Consider the following 18319-nt stretch of genomic DNA (forward strand, 5'->3'; position numbering starts at 1 on the left):
TGACCCTGAGACCCCCATTGCAGGGAATCCTCATCCTGTGCTGGAGCCTCTCCTGGGACCACGGTCCTTGGTCATCCCCAATGTGGAGACATAGGAAGCCCTGCAGCAGGGCTGGGGCCGGCAACTGAGCCCATGACTTGCTCACGTTTCAATGTGTTGGAGCTCAATTACTCAAGTGTAAGGACAAGAACCTGGGCAGATGCTGGCAGCGGCACAGGGCAGGTGGTTGCTGGGTCCTACTCCCAGCTATGCCTCTCCTCCTGGGGGCAACAAGAAGAGGGTAGCCACAGGTCCCATGGGCTCCTTACACGTGGGACCTGTCAGTCTCAACCTGCCAGAGTATGACCGTGCCAGGCTAGAGATATCCCCACTTGCTGTTATCCTTCTTGCTGCCACCCTTCGAGGCTCACTGGGTGCCAGCACCTGCAGCCTTGGGCAGCCAACAATGGCAGTAGTTAAAAACAGGCTGCTGGGAGCAGGGCAGCCCCGTGCGCGGGAAGCTGTGGGCAGCGGGGCGGCGTGCGGGGCTATTCTCAGCGGGCTGCGGGACTATTCCTGGCCGGTCAATATTGATTCAGCCAGCTCAGGTGCAACAGCTCAGCTTGGGAGCACCGTATTTAGGGCCCGGCAGGAGGTGAGGCGGGCAGCTGAATCGGGAGCATTGTCTGGGAGAGGAAGAGGGCAGGGAGAGGATGTGAGCTCTGTAATCTGCAGCGAGTGGCTCCCGGAGCGCAGCACACACCAGGCCTGCCGTCAGCTGAAGGGCAGCCAACAAGAGCTGCCGGGCTGCACGAAGCATCTGTCCTGGGGATGGAGGGACTGGGCTAGAACACGTGCAGCTCTTGTCAGAAATGGGTTGGGATGGACACAGTCCCAGCTGCTGTGGTCTCTGAGATGTTGGTTGAGTGCATGACTGCTGTAACAGCCACTGAGGGCCAGGAAGACAGATGAGAGTTGGCGGCTCCAGGTAGCAAAGCAGGTCTCAAACAGGTCTCTGTTTGACTACTTGTTTTGGACATCTTGGGGTGGTCTTGGCCAGCCTGAAGCTGTGTGGCTCCACTCAAACAGCGCTGCATGCATCTGGGTCTACATGGGTGATCAGAAGAGGGGGTAGGGGGCTGGTTGTCTCCATTCACTGCCTGTCTCCTCTGCAGCTCCCCCAGGGCTGCATAACCAGCCACAATGCAGACAACACAGTGCAGCTCCCCACGCCAGCATGCTGGTATCTTCACAGAGACCTGAAAAACTACAATGACAGTGCTCAAGCTGGAGCCTGGGTGTGTTGGTTTATCACAGCCTGGTTTCCCTGAAGGTAACACTCAGCAGGGTTTATTTCCACTGGCACAGGGTAGAAGCTGAGCGTGGCTTGCCACAGTCACCTAAGCAAGGCTGGGCAGTGGAGAGTTGGGGGCCATGGTAGCAGTTGGGAGGAGACCCTGACATCCTGCAGTCCCCAGGTCTCAGAGGATGCTGCTGCCCTGTGATGCCAGGGAAGTACACTGGAGATGAGCAAGACTCTGCATAGCGTGAACATGGTTCACTGCGGCCACAGTCCTTGAACAGGTGAAGACAAGTGTCACCACTGCCTTCACAGGTGCCTGAAATCCTCAAGGGCCACTTGTGCAGCATTGCGTCCTGCTGCTCCCATCACTCCTCCTCCTGCAAGAAAACAGAACTGAGGAGTGGTTGGCAGGTCCAGCCCCGGGAGATGGTGCCTAGACCTGCACCAGAGAAGCTGTATCACCTCCTTGCCCATGCAAGGCAGAAAAGGAAGTGAACACCTCTGCCCCGTGCTCCCCTTGCAACTCTTCCAGCTGCCCCTGCCCTCCTCCTGCATCCCTCCTTCTGCAGCCCCCCAGGAAAGTCCCAGCTCCCAGCCTTGCTTACCAGGGTGGGCTCCACTTCCACACAGGTACAAGCCAGGAATTGGGGACCGGTAGCCTGAGTAGAAAGGTGCTGGCCGAGTAAAGTACAGCTGGTCCAGGGACATCCCTCCATGGAAGATGTTCTAAAAGTAGAGCTAGACATGAGCTGCTTGTGCCTGACACAGGGCTCTCTGTCCTGGAACTGGAAACACATTGATGCTCAGACATGATCTTGCATGGTACCCACCCCACCAGGCAGCCCAAAGATCCTCTCTAGGTCTGGTGGTGTCAGGATGTCCCTTCCTATGACAGATGCCTTGAACCCCGGGGCATAGTCTTCAATGCAGTCAAACACTAGAGAGGGAGGGAAGGCAGGCAGGTTAGAGGAAGATGATGCCTGGCTCCTGAGCAGCTCCAGGGTGGCTCTGCACTCCTGGGGTTACCCAGGTCTGGGCATACACTATGTACCCACGTCCCCTGTGAGCACTGTGTACCTGTATTTGCATATGCGTTTCTGGCCTGCTCATCCCAGGACTGCCCGCCTGCCAGTACAGAGGGAGTGTACTGCGTGAAGAGGGACACAACATGGCAGCCACGTGGGGCCAGCCCTGGGTCCAGCACCGAGGGGATGCAGAGCTCGATCATGGGCCTGAGGGAGCAGGGAACTATCCACTGAGGCAGAGAGGAACCCAGCCATCCAAAACCTCTTCCCTGAGCACAACCCACCATGGCCATCCTACCCCTTCCCCAGGGCACTGACGTGTGCCAGTGCAGACTCCTACCTGCTGGAAGGGTGCCCATGGCTGGCCTCAGTGAAGGCCTGGTGCAGGAGATGGGTGCCCTCACAGTTGAGATGGATGGAGCACTGGTGGTGGGGCAGCGGCTGGCCATCACAAGCATTGGGGGCAGCCAGGAAGTTGGGCAACCGATCAACTGCCACTGGGCATGGGAAGAGGGAACGGGGAGAGTGCAGCTTCTTACTGAGTCTGGTGCCAGTGTCTCTTCAGCAAGGACAGCAGCAGAGATGGACCCGCTGGTACCTACCGTTGATCTTGGTGACAGGGGAGCGTGTGTCAGCCTGCTGTATTTGCTTCACAAAATCTTTTGGCAGCTGCTCCTGTTATGAGAGATGCCAGCACAGAGGATGGCTGTGAAGAGGCAATGCAGCTAGGGGGATGCCACCACAGCAAGCCTATACCAGCCCCACGTGTACTGTACCCGGGGAACAAGCTCCAGGAAGGTGATTTGTGGGGAAGCGTTGGACAGCACCAGTTTACTTCGCACCTCTGTCCCGTCCTGCAGAGCAATGCCCTGTGCTTGTCCATCCCTGCCCAGCAGCACATGGCACACCGCCTGGACAAGCAGAGGAAGCGCGACTTCAGCAAGAGCATCCCCACTGCCTCCAGGCTGGCCAGGCAGCTCCCTACATCCAGACACCCTGTACCTTTTCAGCAAAGATGTGGGCTCCCAGGGCAGCTGCTGCACAGGCAATGGCTTGAGATAGAGCCCCCATCCCACCAGCAACATAGCCCCAGGCACCCCGCTGTCCCTCCAGCTCACCCATCACATGGTGCAACAGCACGTACCTGCAGTGAAAGGAACCCACGTTAGCCACCAGCCAAGGGGATGGGTATGCCCCCTGCATGGATGTACTGAGTATATGGTGCCATTGCTCCCATAGATAGAACCACACCAGCTTGTAGAATGCCAGATCACCTACAGGGTGCAACCACCAGCCAGGACTTGACCTGACGACAGAGATGTTCAAACAGCAAAGGAACAGGTGAGGACAATTCAGGAGAGCCAAACAGCAGGGATAAGGGGCAGTCCCTTTCCTGTCCCCACCCCACCAAGTTGCCCCAGCAAGGCTTGAGTGGGCAGCAACAAGGAGAGGCAGCAGGGCAGAGCCTGGGATGCTGTGGTGCAACAGAGCTGAGGAGGTGCTGGCACAAAGAACAGCACTGCGAGGTGGTGCAGCCATGAGCTTTTGTGGGAAGGGACCCTCACCCACTACCAGGGGTGTAGGGACTGGCCATGGATCCAATCACTGCATCAGTAGCCAGAGTTGCCTTCAGGGGCTCCGATTCAAACCATTGATCCAGTATCTGGCACGGGACAAAAAGGGAGTGCCAAGTTCAGGTGCTGCAGCACCCTCACAGGCAGGCAGCAAGGCAGATGGTGGCTCCACAATGCTGCTGCCAGCACTCACCTTGGAGATGGGGGCTGTGAGCACCTCGTAATAGCGGGGCAGTTGCCATCCCAGCATCAGCCCTGGGATTGGAGAGGAGGTGTGAGACTCACATGGCTGTACTGGAGCCAGGTGCCTGTGCCCAGCTGGATTTGGGGGTCAGGCAGCAGGACCAAGGTGGACAAGCCTGCCAGAGCCTGCTAACCCAGTTGGGGCTCCTGAGCAGCCTGTGCCCTGGGAAAGGTGCCCCAGATGTGGGCAAACATCCATTGTTATCAGGGCTTCCCGATATCCCAAATGTACCTGCCTGCAGCAGGCGTTGCAGGGCTCGCAGGGCCCTGAGCCGCTGCAGCAGGGAGCCCTGCCTCAGGGTAGCTGTATCCACTGGGGGGACATCCAGCAGCGGGATGAGAGCTGACACCAAGCGTCCCATGAACACTTCATATTCAGGGTAAGCCTGAGAGAGGACAGAGGGGGGACAACAGGGACTGTGCCATAGTAGGTACAACTCCACCCAGGAGCACCCCTTTTGCTCCATAGACAGAGAGGCCCTTTGGGGACTTTGCTTTGCATAGATTACCTGGGCATCCTTCTGGGAGAACTGGGCAATCTGCTGCTGGGTCTGGGCCATGTCACGTCCCAGCAGGAGGGAACGGGGAGAGCCCTTATCCTCCAGTAGCGGGGTGAAGGAGTAGGGATCCCGTGGGAGCACCCTCAGACCATGCCTCTGCAAGACAAGGATAGCAGGAATCACCCTGCAGAGACAGCTGAACAGCAGGCTAACCTGCCCAGTGTGCTCAGAGGCGTCAGCAGCCTGGTGAAGGATGGGTGCTGGTACCTCCAGCTCCAGCTCAGTGTAGATCTGTGGCCGCAGCAGGCTGAGCAGGTATGACGCCCGGGAGAACTTGAAGCCTGCAAAATGTGGGGCAGTGTGGAGTGCCTGTGCTCAGGGCTGGCCAGCGGTGGAGGGACAGGGGACGTGCAGGGCTACCTGGCACAATTTCCTCTGTGACAGCTGCACCACCCAGCACATGGCGCTTCTCAAGCACGACCGTGCGCAGCCCTGCCCGCTGCAGGTAGGCAGCCTGTGGGGAGCCTGGCATCACACTACTGATCCCTCCAGGTGGGAGATGTCCTTGTTGCCTCCTGCACACGGTGCTCCCCTCAGCAGAGAGGGTCCTGTTCCCCATAGCCCTGTGACAGCACTCAGCCCCACACGCACTGCCACCAACATCCTCTGCTCACGGTGCAGACCCTCCCTGGTCCCCCGTGGTTTCCCAGGGATGCAGAAGAGACAGCACCCTGCTCTCGGTACTCACTGCCACCAGCCCGTTGTGCCCTGCAAGGAGAGAGGGAGGTGAGCAGAGCCCGGCAGCTGGGCAGTCCCACAGCATAGAGCACCCTGCCGTACCTGGGGCATGGAGGCTGCCACAGTCACTCAAATAACGGACTTCACAGAATCACAGAATTAACCAGATTGGAAAAGCCCTCTAGGATGATCGAGTCCAACCTATCACCTAACCCTTTTAATTAAACTGTGACACTGACTTATCCTGTCTCCTTTTAAACACCTCCGGGGATGGTGACTCCACCACCTCCCCAGGCAGCCCATTCCAAAGCCAATCACTCTTTCCGTAAAGAACTTCTTCCTGACATCCACCCTAAACCTGCCCTAGCACAGTTTGAGACTGTGTCCTCTTGTTCTGTCACTGGGTGCCTGGGCGAAGAGACCAACCCCCACCTGGCTGCAATCTCCTTTCAGGTAGTCATAGAGAGTGATAAGGTCTCCCCTGAGCCGCCTCTTCTTCAGGCTGACCAACCCCAGCTCCCACAGCCGCCCCTCAGAGGGCTGTGCTCAAGCCCCCTCGCCAGCCTTGGTGCCCTTCTCTGGACACGTTCAGGTTCTGCACAGCGGAATATAGGCAAAAGAGAACACCATGCCCTGTCCCTACAGCCCTGACCCTAACGGTGCAGCGGACCGTTACAGAGTGCTCAGCTGTGCGGGGCTGTAACGTGTGCCCGTCCATGCCAGACCCTTGCAACCTCCGTCACAAAAAGCATGCCAGTCACCGGCAACATACCCAGTACCGCTGCGGTCTCCACCTGCCCACTACCCCCCTGTCTGCCCTGGGGAGCGGGTAGCTGGGCGTCCCCATGGCTCCCTACAGCGCGGCACCGGCCCCCTGCGTTACCTGCCCCGATCACCACCGCATCGTACTCCCGCTGCAGCCGAGATGCAGCCCCAGCATGGGCCAGCCGCGCTCCCGCAAGCCCCGCGGTTAAACGCCAGCCGCGCAACCAGCGCCAAGAGCAGTCCATGCCCAGCCGTGCCCGGAGCCCGCCTGCCATTGCCTCTCAGTGCTCGGCCGCGGCTGCCCTGCACCCAGCAGCCTGGACTTTGCTTTCACGGCAGATCTTTTCCCAAGGCTTCCGGGCACCAGGGGGTGTGACGGGGGGAAGGCAGGGCAGGGGACGCCTCGGCGCAGGGCTGTCTGGACGCCGTGTCCCAAGCTTGCGGGAAGGCTGGGCAGGACAAGCGCACGTACTGAGCGCTGCCCCAATAGCTCATCCTGGCAGAGCTTTGCTGGAGGCTTGCAAGGGGTACAGATACCAGCCTCAGTGCTGAAAAGTCAACAGGGCCAGATCTTGGCATCAGCAGGAAGCCAGGTGCTCCCCAGCCTTTACTCCAGGAAGGCGCTGGACAGGCAGCTGGGGACCCGAGTCCCTCTCTGGCTTCTCCAGGGCAGGTGGCTGGGGTGAAAGGGCCAACATACACTGCAGGACAGGGGGAGCTGGACCCCCTTGAGCACAACTCTGACAGCAGTGGGAAAAAAGGCAGCTTCGGGGTAAGTTTGTCTCCAAACTAAGCACTCTTACTCAGAAGGGCAAATTCTTGCCCAGCAGGACAGAGCAAAGGCTCTGCCATGGTCCAGTGCTCCCTGAACCACTGTTCTCACTCTCAATGAGCAGTAGAGACTGAAAAGGGGTAGTGTCTGCCAAAGTCCCTTGGGGTTGGCCTCATCCCCAGCTATGCTCACGGGGTTTGCACATGCGCTGAGCCCACACAAGCCTAGGAAACACATAAGCTGTTTTGGCTTTACTTGCTGTTCACAGCTGAGCTCAACTCTGCAGTTGACTGATGCATGAGAGTTTGTGGGGAAGAAGTGCAGGACAGGCTGTACTCCTCCAGAGCATGCCAAGCTCCTGAGGGGCATGCACCCCATATCTGGCAACGAGGGAGGAGAGGGACACACCCCTGGCCCATTCCTCCATGCATACCTAACTATGCCATTTTGTTCTCTGGCTAAAGCCTACTGGCAATGCCAGGCCTGTCCAAAAATCCTGCTTTGGAAACATATTTTTCAGCAAGATGGTGATTTGCCAACTATCCCTCAGCCCCACTCTCTGACTGTTTTTGGAGGTTGCTGGGAAGCAAGAAGGCAGGCAGTGCTAGTCACAGACAGGCTAGAGGAAAGGAAGGCTGCCTGTGCCTGCCTGCAGACACAGCCAACAGAGTGCAGATACCCAGAAAACAGCCCAGGTGCTGGGAACACCCAGACATCCACTTTAATCCTAGTCCAGAGGTAGCTTGAGACAGCTCAGAGCAGAGGGATGCGTGAGGGCTCCCAGAGGCGCCGGGCTAAGTCACAGGCCTGCTGGACTACGAGCTCAGAAGGGATGATGCCCAAGTGTATAGTCAGCAGCTCATAGCACTTCACCATCTCTGCCTGGTGGTTCTTGCTGTAGTAGCGCAGCAACTTCCTGAGGAGGAGAATAAAGGGGGCATTGAAGGCACAGTGCAGACTGGCACCCTCTGTCTAAACATGTTTCCCTTAGGAAGTCACCAGCAAGGACATGATGCCCATCCATCAGCAGGACAGTGGCACCAAGCTCGGGAGATAGACTCTTTTAACCCCAGTGACACCACATCCTTGGTACCACTCTGCAGCAATGTCCTAGCAAAGACCGCAACATTTGTGGGGCACCCTGTGCCAGCACAGGCCTGGACCCTAGTGTCAAACCCACAGGGCTGGGGATTGCTTACCTGTAGTAGTCTACTGCCAGCATCCCAATGGGAGCAGAATCATCAGAGAGAACTGGCACCTCTATCACTTCCAGCTTGTAGCCCTGGGGAGAGATGAGAACAGAGAGCAGGAGCAGAGAAGTGACTATCAAGAAGACAGAGCTAGCTGTGCCTGTAGCCCTGCACTCCGTCCCCAGCAGGTGCCAAGGAGGAGGGGCTCAGCCCCTTCTTGGCCCCACGTACCAGCTCATTCTCAAACCAGAGGAAGTAGGAGCAGCAGTAGTCACCATCCTGCAGCACGACTGTCGTGTAGCCCTTCTGTAGGTAGCGCCGGGCCAGTGCAATCAGGGACCAGACCTGGGAGACAAAGAGCACCTGAAGCCTGAGCAGAAAACCGTCCAACTACCATTCCAACCTGTGGTCTCCATCCCACCTCCAGCCTCACAAGCAGTACCTTCCTCTTGATGAAGGTGGCCAGGGGGCCTTTGCCTAGCTCCGAGCTGGACCTCTCTGTGATGGTGAGTGATGGTGCCATCATCTGCCCAACTGTGCGGTCCACATAGATAAAGTGCACCAGGCCAGGAAAGTCCTCCAGGTACGTGGGCTGGGTTAAGGATGTCTAACAACTTTGATGCCCTTCCAGGATAGTCCCTGAGCCTTGGGGAACCTGCGGTTGCCCACTACACTCCTCTTCAGTCTGCTGTTGGGTGGACTGCATCTCACTCCTAACTCTCTGCTACCCCCTGTGATCCCTCCTCAACAGGCCAGGTGCCCAGCTGCAGGGACGGGTATGACACCATGGTGATATTGCGCCTGCTCTTCACCAGCAGAAAGTCCCGCCAGTCCAGCAGCTTCTCCCTGCCAAGAGGAAGTGTGGTGAAAGGTGTGGACCCACCACGTGCCAGCACATCTGAGTATGGGGCAGCTCCCTGGGGATGCTTGCCACCCCCATGTACTCACCTCATGAGCTTCTGCACGTGGGCCCGTAGCCCCTGGGACAGGCTGTGGCTGCTGGAGGCCAGGAAGAGCTGGCGGTACACAGAGCAGAGCTGACGTTTCACGTTGGTCACTGCCTGCAGTAGCCTATGCCAGGAGACAGATGGCACTGAGTTTGGGCTCTGGTGCCCAGAGCCTCAGGGACATCTGTGCCAGACCCTAGGCTGGGGACTTTCCCTGACCACCTCATACTCACTCCATGGAGCTGCCAGACTCACTACGGGAAAATATCTTGTTCTTGAAGTCTGCCCAGGAGTTCTGCAACTAGAGAGAGGGAGCTCAGCATTGGGCTGTGGGGACAACAGGATAGGGTCCTCACGTCTCCACTCCAACCTGAATGTCCTGCCCACTTAGTTTCTTCACAAACTTGTCCATGCGCTGCCGAAGCTCTGCCAGAAATGGGTAGGACCGTGGCGATCCTGCCTCTGGTCCCTCTTCCAGCTTCCTCTCCAGCACCAAGAAACCATCCAGCAGCTGGTACAAAGTGATGGCCACCTGGGTTGTGGGGCCCTGCTGGGGAAGGGAAAGGTGAGTCAGCCAGGACCAAGCCAAACATCACTTCCCCCACCTTACAGGCAGCTCACCTTGGTCAGGAGGACAAGTGAGATGCCTGGCCAGAGTGGGAGGCAGTGCATGGTGTGTGGCAGCAAGGGGCAGTAACCTTCCCGCAGGTTGGCATCCAGGAAGATTCTTCTAGGGTTTGAAGGGACATGAGGCCCTAAGGTCTGCAGCAAGTCCTCTGCTATCTGGAGATACAGAGAACATGGCTCAGTCCCCCAGGAGGACAACACAAGCTGCACCAACCCAGGATACTCTGGAGAGACACATCAGTACCCTGAAAGCTGCAACCCAAGATGAAGCAGTGAGCTGGAGGAGCCACACAGCAAAATATCAGTAGTGAGGCAAGTGCCCAGGAGTCCCAAATGAGCCATAGATAGAGGAGAAACTGCTTGCAAAGACACAAATAGTAAACATCTTATGCCAAGGACAGCAGTTGCTTGCAGAGCTGCTGAGAGAAGCAGCCCAGAAAGCTCAGAGGCAGCAGAGGGAGACAACAGACTGCTCTGAGGCAGCCCTGGCCCCTCTGTGCTGACAGCTCTGGGTAGGGAGACCACAAAGCAACGCTCCAGAGAGGGTGATCAGAGACTTCACAGGGTTATACTCAACATGGGGAATGCTAGGTGCACTCCCAGCCCTACAGCCTGGAGTACCCACAGCCATAGCCTAGCAAGGGATGGGCGATGAGCACCAGAAATTGCAAAGAGCATCAGGACAGCTTGAGGGGTGGAGCTGAAGGACTGTGGAATCCCTTGCTTACCTGGACATCTGCAGAATCTGCCTCCCCAGTGCTCAGCATCTCAGCACCCTCTGACCAGCTCTCACTGCCTGCAGGGATCACAGCAGGTCATCTTCCCTGCAACCCTGGAGCCTCTACAGGGCCGGGGAGTTCGGGGCAGGACTGCTGGCCAGCTGAGCACTCACCTGTGCTGTGCCTGCCTGGCGAGGGCTCAGGTGTGTAGTAAACCTCTGACACAGATAGATCGTCTGTGTCCTGCCAGCAAGAATGAGTCAGTGATGGGAATGATGCAGGCAGCCCAGCCAGAATCCCACACTGCAGCTCCCAATCCCAGGGACTCACCTGATCATCTGAGTCCTTCTCCACAGCATTGTGAGAGCCAGAACCACTCACAGGAATGCTCTCACTTCTCTTGGGTCCCTGGAGAGGCACATTCCCTGCAGCAGGCTTCCAAAAAGAGGAAAAAAATTAAGACCTGGCTTCCAAGGTATGACCCTATGGAGGCATTCCTACCCACTGCCCTCCATGTCCTGCTCTGGAGCACCTGGGGGCCAAGCTCTTCCTCAGCAGTCTGGCTGGGGTACAGGTCCTGCACCAGGAGGATGAGGACAAGCAGGTCAGCAGGGCGGATGGAGCTGGCGTTACGGCTGCAGGCCAGAAAAGGAGAGGGTCAGCTTGGAAAGCAAGCTGTTCCCTTGGGGGGGTGGCAGAGCCAGGGCTGGTCTCACCTGGAGTAGAAGGCCAGCAGCTTGGTATGTACCAGGAGAAAGGCATGGCCCACCTCATCCCCACCACGCTCGGGGCTGGTGTTGATGTACTGCACCACCTGCCGCTCCAGGAACTCGATGCACTGCTCACACAGCTGAGGGTGGATCAGCCGCTCCACAGCCTGGGGTGCAAGCAGCAGAGAAGGTTGCTGAGCCCCTCTAAATTCAGCCACAAAGCCCTAAGGGCAGGCCTGAGCTTACACAAATCCAGGGAGCTGCCCAAAGACCTCAGCCCAGAGCCTTTGCCCACATGGCAGGACTTCACACAAACTCACACCCCTGGGACACTCCAAAGGATCCAGGGGAAAAGACACTCAGGGCACAGTACCTCCACAGCAAAGCTCTGGTCCTCCTCCCGCAGGTGGCTGTAGGTCTCTAGCAGGCCCCGCAGAAGGCTCCAGACACGTTCCCGCTGCTCCGAATCAGCTGGACGCAACCTACAATGGCCATAGAGCGTGAGTGGTGAGCTGTTGCCATCACCTCCCGGGGGGGGACAGGCACCCCAAAACCCTGCTGCAGCCAAGCAGACAGAGTCCTGCTGCGAAGGGAACAACAGCTAGCAGACACCCACTCCCAACTACCCCAGATTACACGAAGACAGCACTGGGTAGCTGCCCCGGCAGCCTGGTGTGCCAGCCCCATCTGCCAGCCCGCATATGCTCACTCCTTGCGGATCAGATGGCAGTCAAGCGCAACGAGGCCGTAGTGAGCCTCCACCAAGCGCCGCAGCAGAAAGAGCGTCCGACGCAGGTCGTCTTCACTCTCTGTCCCGTCGCCGTTCACTGCCATGTACAGGCAGTCCCCAAACTGCAACCGGCAGGGGAGTCAGGCGGGTGCCGGCCGGCCGAGGTGCCCCGATGCCCGGTGCTGGCGCCAGCCCTACCATGTGCAGAACGTGGAGGTGCTGCTCACGCTCGGTAGTGAAGCAGGTATAGGTGTCAGCAAGCTTCTCCAGCAGCGCCGCGCAGGAGATGATCAGCGGGGCGAAGAGGGTGTTGAGGCTGTCCTCCAGCGCCGGGCCCTGAAGCACACGCTCCCGAGTCAGCGCCAACGCGCAGCTGAGCACCGTGCACCCCCTCCCCGCACCCCGGCCGCGCCGCCCCACCCCACCTGCCCGGCGTGGGACAGCCGCAGCCGGCGGAGGAAAGCATCATCGGCCCAGTAGAAGAGCAGCTCGGCCGCAGTGCTGGCGATGAGGACGCACCGCATGGTCTGGCCCGGCCCGGCCCGGCCCGTGGCGGCAGCGGCGGGGGGCACCGGGACCGCGCGGCCGCGCCTGCCCCGCGCCGCTTCCGGCTCCGCCGCCGCGCGTGACCGCCGCGCGTGACCACCCCGTCCACGCACGCAGCGCCCCCAGCGGCCCAGCGCGGCCCTGCACGGCGGCGCCCTGCGCGCTGTCACCGCCCGCCCCGCTCCCAGCCCCGCTCCCGGCCCGTGGCGGACAGAAGACAGCGACGCGCTTGACAGCCCAACTTTATTACACCTCCAGTAGCGTCTCAGCACTTCCCGGCTACTCCCGCTCGTCACACCGCCCCTCTCCCGGGCAGGACTCACTCAACCATCAGAGGGTACCGGGGCTGCCTGCCGGCCCCGCCTCTCGTTGCTCCCCTCCGCTCCGGGACGTATAATTTAACTATCCACATTTCCAGCCGCCGAACCTCGAACCCCCCAACCCGCCCGGGGCGGAGCTCGGCGCCCGCTCTCCAGACCGCAGCATCCCCGCGCCGGTCCTGGCCGGGCTGGCGGCAGCAGAGGGAGCTGCTTCCATGTGCTTGCTGCGCCGCCTGGGAAGGTGCCGAGGAAAGTGGGACGAGCTGCTGCACGGTCACCCCGAGGGGCAGTGGGCGGGCGAGGGGGCCAGAGAGGGTGACCATCCTATGGGTACCAGGGCTCAGCACCCCACTCCTCCCCAGCAGCCACTGGCCACCAGATCCCGGGTGTTTCACGTAGCTTTTCAGGATGGATCGCGACAGGCCCTGCAAATCCGCTGCTGCACTGCTCCGCCAGGATGCTGGCCATGGCCAAGTGAAGCTCTGTGGTCACAGGGTGGGAGAGGATGCCAAGCCAGAGGGCAACCAGGGTGCAAGGTGAGGGCATGGCATGGTGTCTGCCTGGTGTGGCCCCACTGGGAGGCTGTGTGGGCTGCCAAGGAGGCAGCATTTCCTAAGGAGGGCGTAAGAGCAGGAGTGGGGCTGCAGGTCCATTCTGGGCCCAAGGCTATCGGTACCGGCACGCCAGAGCATTCACATTCTTCACCACGTAGAAGCTCATGGTCAGTGGGGGGATGACAAGGGTGCGGCCAGCCCGCAGCGGACGAGGCTTTAGCTCAGGGAGGGTTCCATCGTCTACCATGGCTAGTGGCTGCCCGTTGAGCTGGACCAACCTGCAGGACCAGAAGAGAGTCAAGGTGGTGGCATCAAATACGGAGTAGAAGTGCCAGTCCCACTGCCAGCAGGGTACTTACTTGGAGTGGAGTCCATCCTTGCCATAGGGCTGCAGCAGGTACTGGTGGACGATCTTATCCCTCAGTGTTCCCGCCAGCTTGATTTTCTTCCGGGAGCGATGCAGGTTGATGATGTAGAGGGTGATGGACCCTCGGACATAGTTGTGACTGCAGTGGAGAACAGCAGGAGATGAGAGACATGTTGGCACATGCCCTGGGACCATTGCCTCCAAGAAGTGGTTTGGGAGTCTCAGTGAGAACCAGCTTAACGAAGCCATCTGGAGGGAATGTCACCATCCCAGCTGTCCCTCCACAGGGAGATGCGACCTCATCATCACAAAGTCCAGCTCTGCAATGACACCTTTCCAATCTCCCACTTACCTCCTCAGCCAAGGGTGACACAGCTTGAGGGGATGCCCTGCTGGTCTCTGGAGCTGGGGGGTGCTGGTCCCAGGACAGCCCCTCCAGGGCGTTGTAAGAAGGAGGCTGGGAATGGAGGTGAGCTCTGTGCACAAGTGGTGTCTGCTCTTGCTGCTCCTGGCACCTAACTGACAGGTCCAGACACTGATCCCTCTGTACCTGCCTAATCAGGCAGCCCCAAACAAAGGCTATAAAGCACTTTGCACCTGTCAGTTACTGGACAAGGTTTCCTACCGAGCTGGAGGCATGTTGAAAGCATCTGGACTGTGTAAAGAAACAGACTCTCCTCCTCCACAATAGCAACTTGTGTCTGCGGAGGAGGTGACCACCCCCTCTCCCACCCCAAGCTCGCTGGGGCACTTTCAAAGGCCTTATCAGCGAAACAATAACCAGACTGGGCTCCCCAGCAGCCAGGCTGGGCAGGTAACCCGACCAACCATGGGCCCCTTGTGTGAAATCCACTCCCTTGATCTCTACTGCTGTGGCTGCCCAGCAGCCACAATGCCAGCTCCAGTCAGCCCTGTTCCCAGGCGCAGGCTTGCCATGACTTTCATCAAAAGCATCACCATTCCCTGTACACTCCCTCCACTGCCACAGCAGCCAAAGCAGCACCTGAGGGACTCCCCTAGGAAGCCAACTTGCCTTGCCATAGCCAAACCCTCGGTCTTGCCCCTGGAGGGTCCCCATCTCTCCGGGGTCCTGCTTATTCCCCCGCTGCAGCCTCCCTTGCTCCACTTACTTGTGGTAGCTGGTGCAGTGAGCGTAAATGCGGAGCTTGTCGCGAATCACCCTGCCAGGCCTGGGCTTTCTCTGGAGACCAGCTACGTGGATTGCCAGCACCTTGGGGCCGATGAGGCGCTTGTAGAGCAGGGACAGCCAGTAGTCCTGGGGGACAGAGGGGACAGTCAGCAGCACAACGGTCCCTGTGACTCACAGTGGGAGGGGGCAGGAAAACCTGGCTTCCCTGCTTACAGTCTAGTAAAATTTTGGCTGTTAGGATGAAATGTTGAGTGCCAGATGTCTGCCTTAGGGTGAGCTTTGTTTGTGCAGGCCAAGCCAAAATGGCATTGCTGTTTCCAGGAAAGATAGTAAGATATGAATTCGTTGCTCAGCCCATGATGAGAGATGCTGACACCCTGTAAACAAGCTCAGCTTTTGGATAGGCTGTGGAGTGTGAGGAGTGGCACATGGATGGCCTCGCACATTCCCGCACACCCAAATGTAGCCATGCCATGGGTGTGCGTACCAGCTCCAGCTGAGGCACACAGGAAGGTGATGTCCCTGGAACAGGCTGGTCAACCCTTACATGTGGATGGAGTGCACCAGAGTTCTCCAGCTCTGTTCATGGCACAGTGGCTTTGGTGACTGTGAAGGTGCTCCACTCCTCAGAGGTATTTCTCCTGTTTTAAAATCCCAGAGGAGTTAAGCACCCCAAAACAGCATGAGGAAGACAAGCACTCAAGAATTAGGAAAGTTGCAGCCCCTGCACACATGCGTTGGTGATGCAGCCTTTAATTACGTCACCACATACTACTTTGTCCCGCAGGGCACAGCCTTGCTCCACACACAGGATGGGCCCCAAGCCTGAAGGGGAGGTGAGGCTGTGCGGTGGTGGTGACAGAGGCTGCTGCCGGCAGGGCCCTCCATTCATCCACTGCAGAAGCTGGGAGGTGTGTGGTAAATGAAGCAGGGGTGTCGGGAGGGAAAGGCCAGGCTCAGGTGCTTGCCTGCTGTTCTGCAGGATGGGGCTCTGTTCCCGCCACTGCTCCATGCACCCTGGGTGATGCTGGGGTGATGGAACCTCTCACGCTGCTTCTCTGGGTGCTGCTTGTGGGTGCACTAAGTGGTTTTGCACACATGAGATCTCTGGACTGCCCCAGGGTGACCATGTGCTCCAAGGCAGTTGGGATGATCCCTCATCCCCATCAAGCAATGTTGAACACTCAGCAGCAATGGTCATGCTGGCAGTGGTGACTGCTATGCCTGGCAGCCTCTGACTCACACAGTGAGAAGGGCTACTGATGTGCAGAGGGGCACAGATCAAGTACCCACTGCCTGGGGAGGCACGAGTAAAGCTCTGCATAGTCTGCCACCTCAGAGAGGCATGTGTTGGGAATGGGGAATCCAGGACAAGGGGTGCAGGTGGAAGCACAGATCACTCACACAAGTACAGGTATCCATCCCATGAAGGGGAAGCCCTCACTCAGCTCCTAGTTAACATCCACTTTGAATGAAGAGGCCAGTAGATGAAACACAGGGCAGTGCTGCAGCAGTGACTGGCACAAGGTGAATACCCATGAGCCAGACCAGACTGCTGGCCCCATCCTCCCTCCAGCTCAGTTTAGCAGAAGTTGATCTGTTCCAACAGCGCTGGGCTGGCCTGGCAAAGGGAGATCCAAACCCACTTCCCACTGTCTCAGTAAGCTTTTGCTGGAGGAGAAGTCAACTCCCGCTCTGCTCTTTCTGCTCCAAGTCAAAAGCCAAGTCAAAGGTGCCACACAAGCCTGATAATTTCTTCCCCTGCAAACCCTGGGCTCTAAGGGACACACAAGAATGAAGGGAGAGACGTGTACCTGGATGAGGCTCAGCTCACAAGGATGAAGCTCCTGAGGAGGACGAGCTCAATAACACAGATGTGTGCTGTTTCCAGCATATGCCACCACCCCTGTTCCTGCTGGGCAGTGGTGCTGCCCTGCACCCTGTGGTTGTCCCTGCTTATATTATGGTGCAGAGGCTGTGTCAGCCTTTCCCCACCATGTGAAGGAGTGCCAGCCCACCCTGACGGGGTGCACAGCAAGGGGGAGAAGCAGTGCCAGGTCCCAGTAAGCCACACCGATTACCTGAGCTTATGGCAAGGCCAAAGGTGTTTAGCCCCACAGTTGTGAGATAAAAATGAGTTCAGTGCTCTGAGCTACCTCTCAGTTGAGGCTCTTAGGTCTTTCTAGCAGTCCCCTTTGCATACCTCCATCAATGAGATGCTGCTTTTGCCCACAAGTTATAGGAGCAATAGAGGCCAGAGACTTTGTGGCCACCCTCAAAATTTCCATATAGGTCTCAAGAGCTGTTCTGCAGAGGACTTGAAAAGGCCTTGTCACCATAGGGAGCTGGCACCTGCAGCTCCAGCCTCCAGCTATGCACCCACCCCTCTAAGCAGGGTGCTCCTCAGGAGTTTGTTGCTTTGACTATGATGTCCTTCCACTTCCAAGGCTCTGGAGAAGCAAGGTTTGCAATGTAGGAGTACAGAGAGCAGTCCTGTGACCTGCCTTGGTTGCTGCCAAATCTCACATCTTAGCATATGCTCTTCCCAAGCGTGCTCAGGCAAACCCTCCTCTCCTGCAGAACTGGAAGAGCTGAGCCCGAGGCTCCTACTGCGGCAGCTTACAGGCAGGGCTATGGCAATCAGCATCTTCTGGGCTGGGGACAAGAACAGATGCTTGCATCTCTGGGAGGCATTAGCCACATTTTGTGATCTTCTGATCCACTTGAGGGTTCACATCTTTTCTGAGAAAAAACATGTAGATGCCATGAAACAGCTAAGGCAGTGAGCAGCGATGTAACATGAACTGTACTGCAAAGTGTGAGATGACCATGCCTGGGAGAAGCAGTATTTCAGCACAGGTCAGGGCAGCACAAGGACCAACCTCTCCATCTGCATGAGGTGAGGAGAAAGCAGCGATTTTACCTTGCCTTGCTGGCAGGTCCAAAGTCTCTATTTCAAGAAGGATGTGGAAATACCAAAGAGAGTTCAAAGGAGGGCCAGCAAAACGACCCAGGGCTGGACAAGGAGTCATCAGCACTGGCTCTGAAGCACTCGAGCCCTTCAGCTTGCTGCAGGGGAGCACTGAAGACAGCTGCAGTTTTTTGTGTCATCACAAGCCCACTTGTGACAGGGGCCAAAACCACATTGCTTGCAATTACCAGGAGCTGGTGACACCGAGCATTTGGATGATGAATTACACACACATTCGGCATGATGGAAACAAACCTGACAAGTGTGAGCACTTCGTCTACCTGGGCTGGTGCTCTGGGACTGCTCCTGCCACTGACATGAGTGAGCCCCAGTTAAAATCACAGGGGGGCTGCTGGGCACCTGCAGCTACTGACTCCTGTCCAAAAGCTGACCAGCTTGGGAAATCACTTCTCTTGAGAACCAGCTTGGCTACATCCAGGGTGGCTTTTGCACTTAGCAGTGACCGCTTTCTGGATCCTTGACAGCAGCTGGCACCCCTTTGCACATGGCAAACTCTGTGCGAGAGTGGCACCCAGGCTGGCAGTGTACACATGCCCCTTGCAAAGACAAGTGCTCGCCTTGCAACACA

General features: G+C 58.0%; 3 protein-coding genes across 6 annotated transcripts in view; all 3 read right to left on the reverse strand.

Moving 5' to 3' along the window:
* Positions 1-1197: 1197 nt before the first annotated feature.
* On the reverse strand, positions 1198-7035 carry PYROXD2 (pyridine nucleotide-disulphide oxidoreductase domain 2). The gene is made up of 16 exons (XM_064144622.1): positions 6246-7035; positions 5373-5392; positions 5045-5138; positions 4892-4965; positions 4634-4780; positions 4357-4510; positions 4075-4136; positions 3873-3970; positions 3310-3451; positions 3084-3218; positions 2910-2982; positions 2648-2804; positions 2360-2514; positions 2113-2219; positions 1888-2008; positions 1198-1659 (listed from the first exon to the last, which is right to left on the reverse strand). Exons 1-16 carry the CDS (start codon positions 6400-6402, stop codon positions 1589-1591), a joined length of 1767 nt encoding a protein of 588 aa, XP_064000692.1. The 5' UTR covers positions 6403-7035; the 3' UTR covers positions 1198-1588.
* A 540-nt stretch (positions 7036-7575) lies between these two features.
* HPS1 (HPS1 biogenesis of lysosomal organelles complex 3 subunit 1) lies at positions 7576-12410 on the reverse strand. Of its 2 annotated transcripts, XM_064144621.1 has the most exons (18): positions 12248-12410; positions 12021-12158; positions 11802-11944; positions 11466-11574; positions 11099-11259; positions 10915-11017; positions 10713-10817; positions 10556-10625; positions 10392-10459; positions 9658-9819; positions 9407-9583; positions 9270-9337; positions 9038-9160; positions 8875-8935; positions 8532-8681; positions 8321-8434; positions 8099-8181; positions 7576-7815 (listed from the first exon to the last, which is right to left on the reverse strand). In XM_064144621.1, the coding sequence occupies exons 1-18, from the start codon at positions 12344-12346 to the stop codon at positions 7653-7655; spliced, it is 2097 nt and encodes a 698-aa protein (XP_064000691.1). In that variant the 5' UTR covers positions 12347-12410; the 3' UTR covers positions 7576-7652. The 2 variants fall into 2 exon arrangements, with proteins under 2 accessions (XP_064000691.1, XP_064000690.1); XM_064144620.1 differs by lacking the exons at positions 7576-7815; positions 8099-8181; positions 8321-8434 and having other exon boundaries at positions 8622-8935; positions 9407-9586.
* A 184-nt stretch (positions 12411-12594) lies between these two features.
* The window catches only part of HPSE2 (heparanase 2 (inactive)), a 119809-nt gene continuing 114084 nt past the window's right edge, over positions 12595-18319 (reverse strand). For all 3 annotated transcript variants that reach the window (XM_064144618.1, XM_064144619.1, XM_064144617.1), the window contains 3 exons: positions 14740-14885; positions 13602-13748; positions 12595-13520 (listed from right to left, as the gene is read on the reverse strand). In XM_064144618.1, coding sequence (XP_064000688.1) covers positions 13355-13520; positions 13602-13748; positions 14740-14885 — 459 coding nt within the window. In that variant the 3' untranslated portion in view covers positions 12595-13354. The remainder of the gene's footprint in view (positions 13521-13601; positions 13749-14739; positions 14886-18319) is intronic.

The sequence above is a fragment of the Pogoniulus pusillus genome, chromosome 6, assembly GCF_015220805.1.
Source record: "Pogoniulus pusillus isolate bPogPus1 chromosome 6, bPogPus1.pri, whole genome shotgun sequence".
NCBI classification, from domain to species: Eukaryota; Metazoa; Chordata; class Aves; order Piciformes; family Lybiidae; genus Pogoniulus; species Pogoniulus pusillus.

Bases quoted from the DNA above. Each gene is read 5' to 3' on its own strand.
- PYROXD2 (XM_064144622.1), bottom strand. From the start codon at position 6,402: ATGGCAGGCGGGCTCCGGGCACGGCTGGGCATGGACTGCTCTTGGCGC. The intron at 4,966-5,044 runs GTAGCCCTGCAC...CACATTTTGCAG, and splicing joins CACAGAGGAAATTGTGCCAG to GCTTCAAGTTCTCCCGGGCG. The intron at 3,219-3,309 runs GTACAGGGTGTC...CTGCTTGTCCAG, and splicing joins CCCACATCTTTGCTGAAAAG to GCGGTGTGCCATGTGCTGCT.
- HPS1 (XM_064144621.1), bottom strand. From the start codon at position 12,346: ATGCGGTGCGTCCTCATCGCCAGCACTGCGGCCGAGCTGCTCTTCTAC. The intron at 11,945-12,020 runs GTAGGGCTGGCG...TGCCGGTTGCAG, and splicing joins ACCTCCACGTTCTGCACATG to TTTGGGGACTGCCTGTACAT. The intron at 8,682-8,874 runs GTGTCATACCCG...TCCTTAACCCAG, and splicing joins GCAGGCGCAATATCACCATG to CCCACGTACCTGGAGGACTT.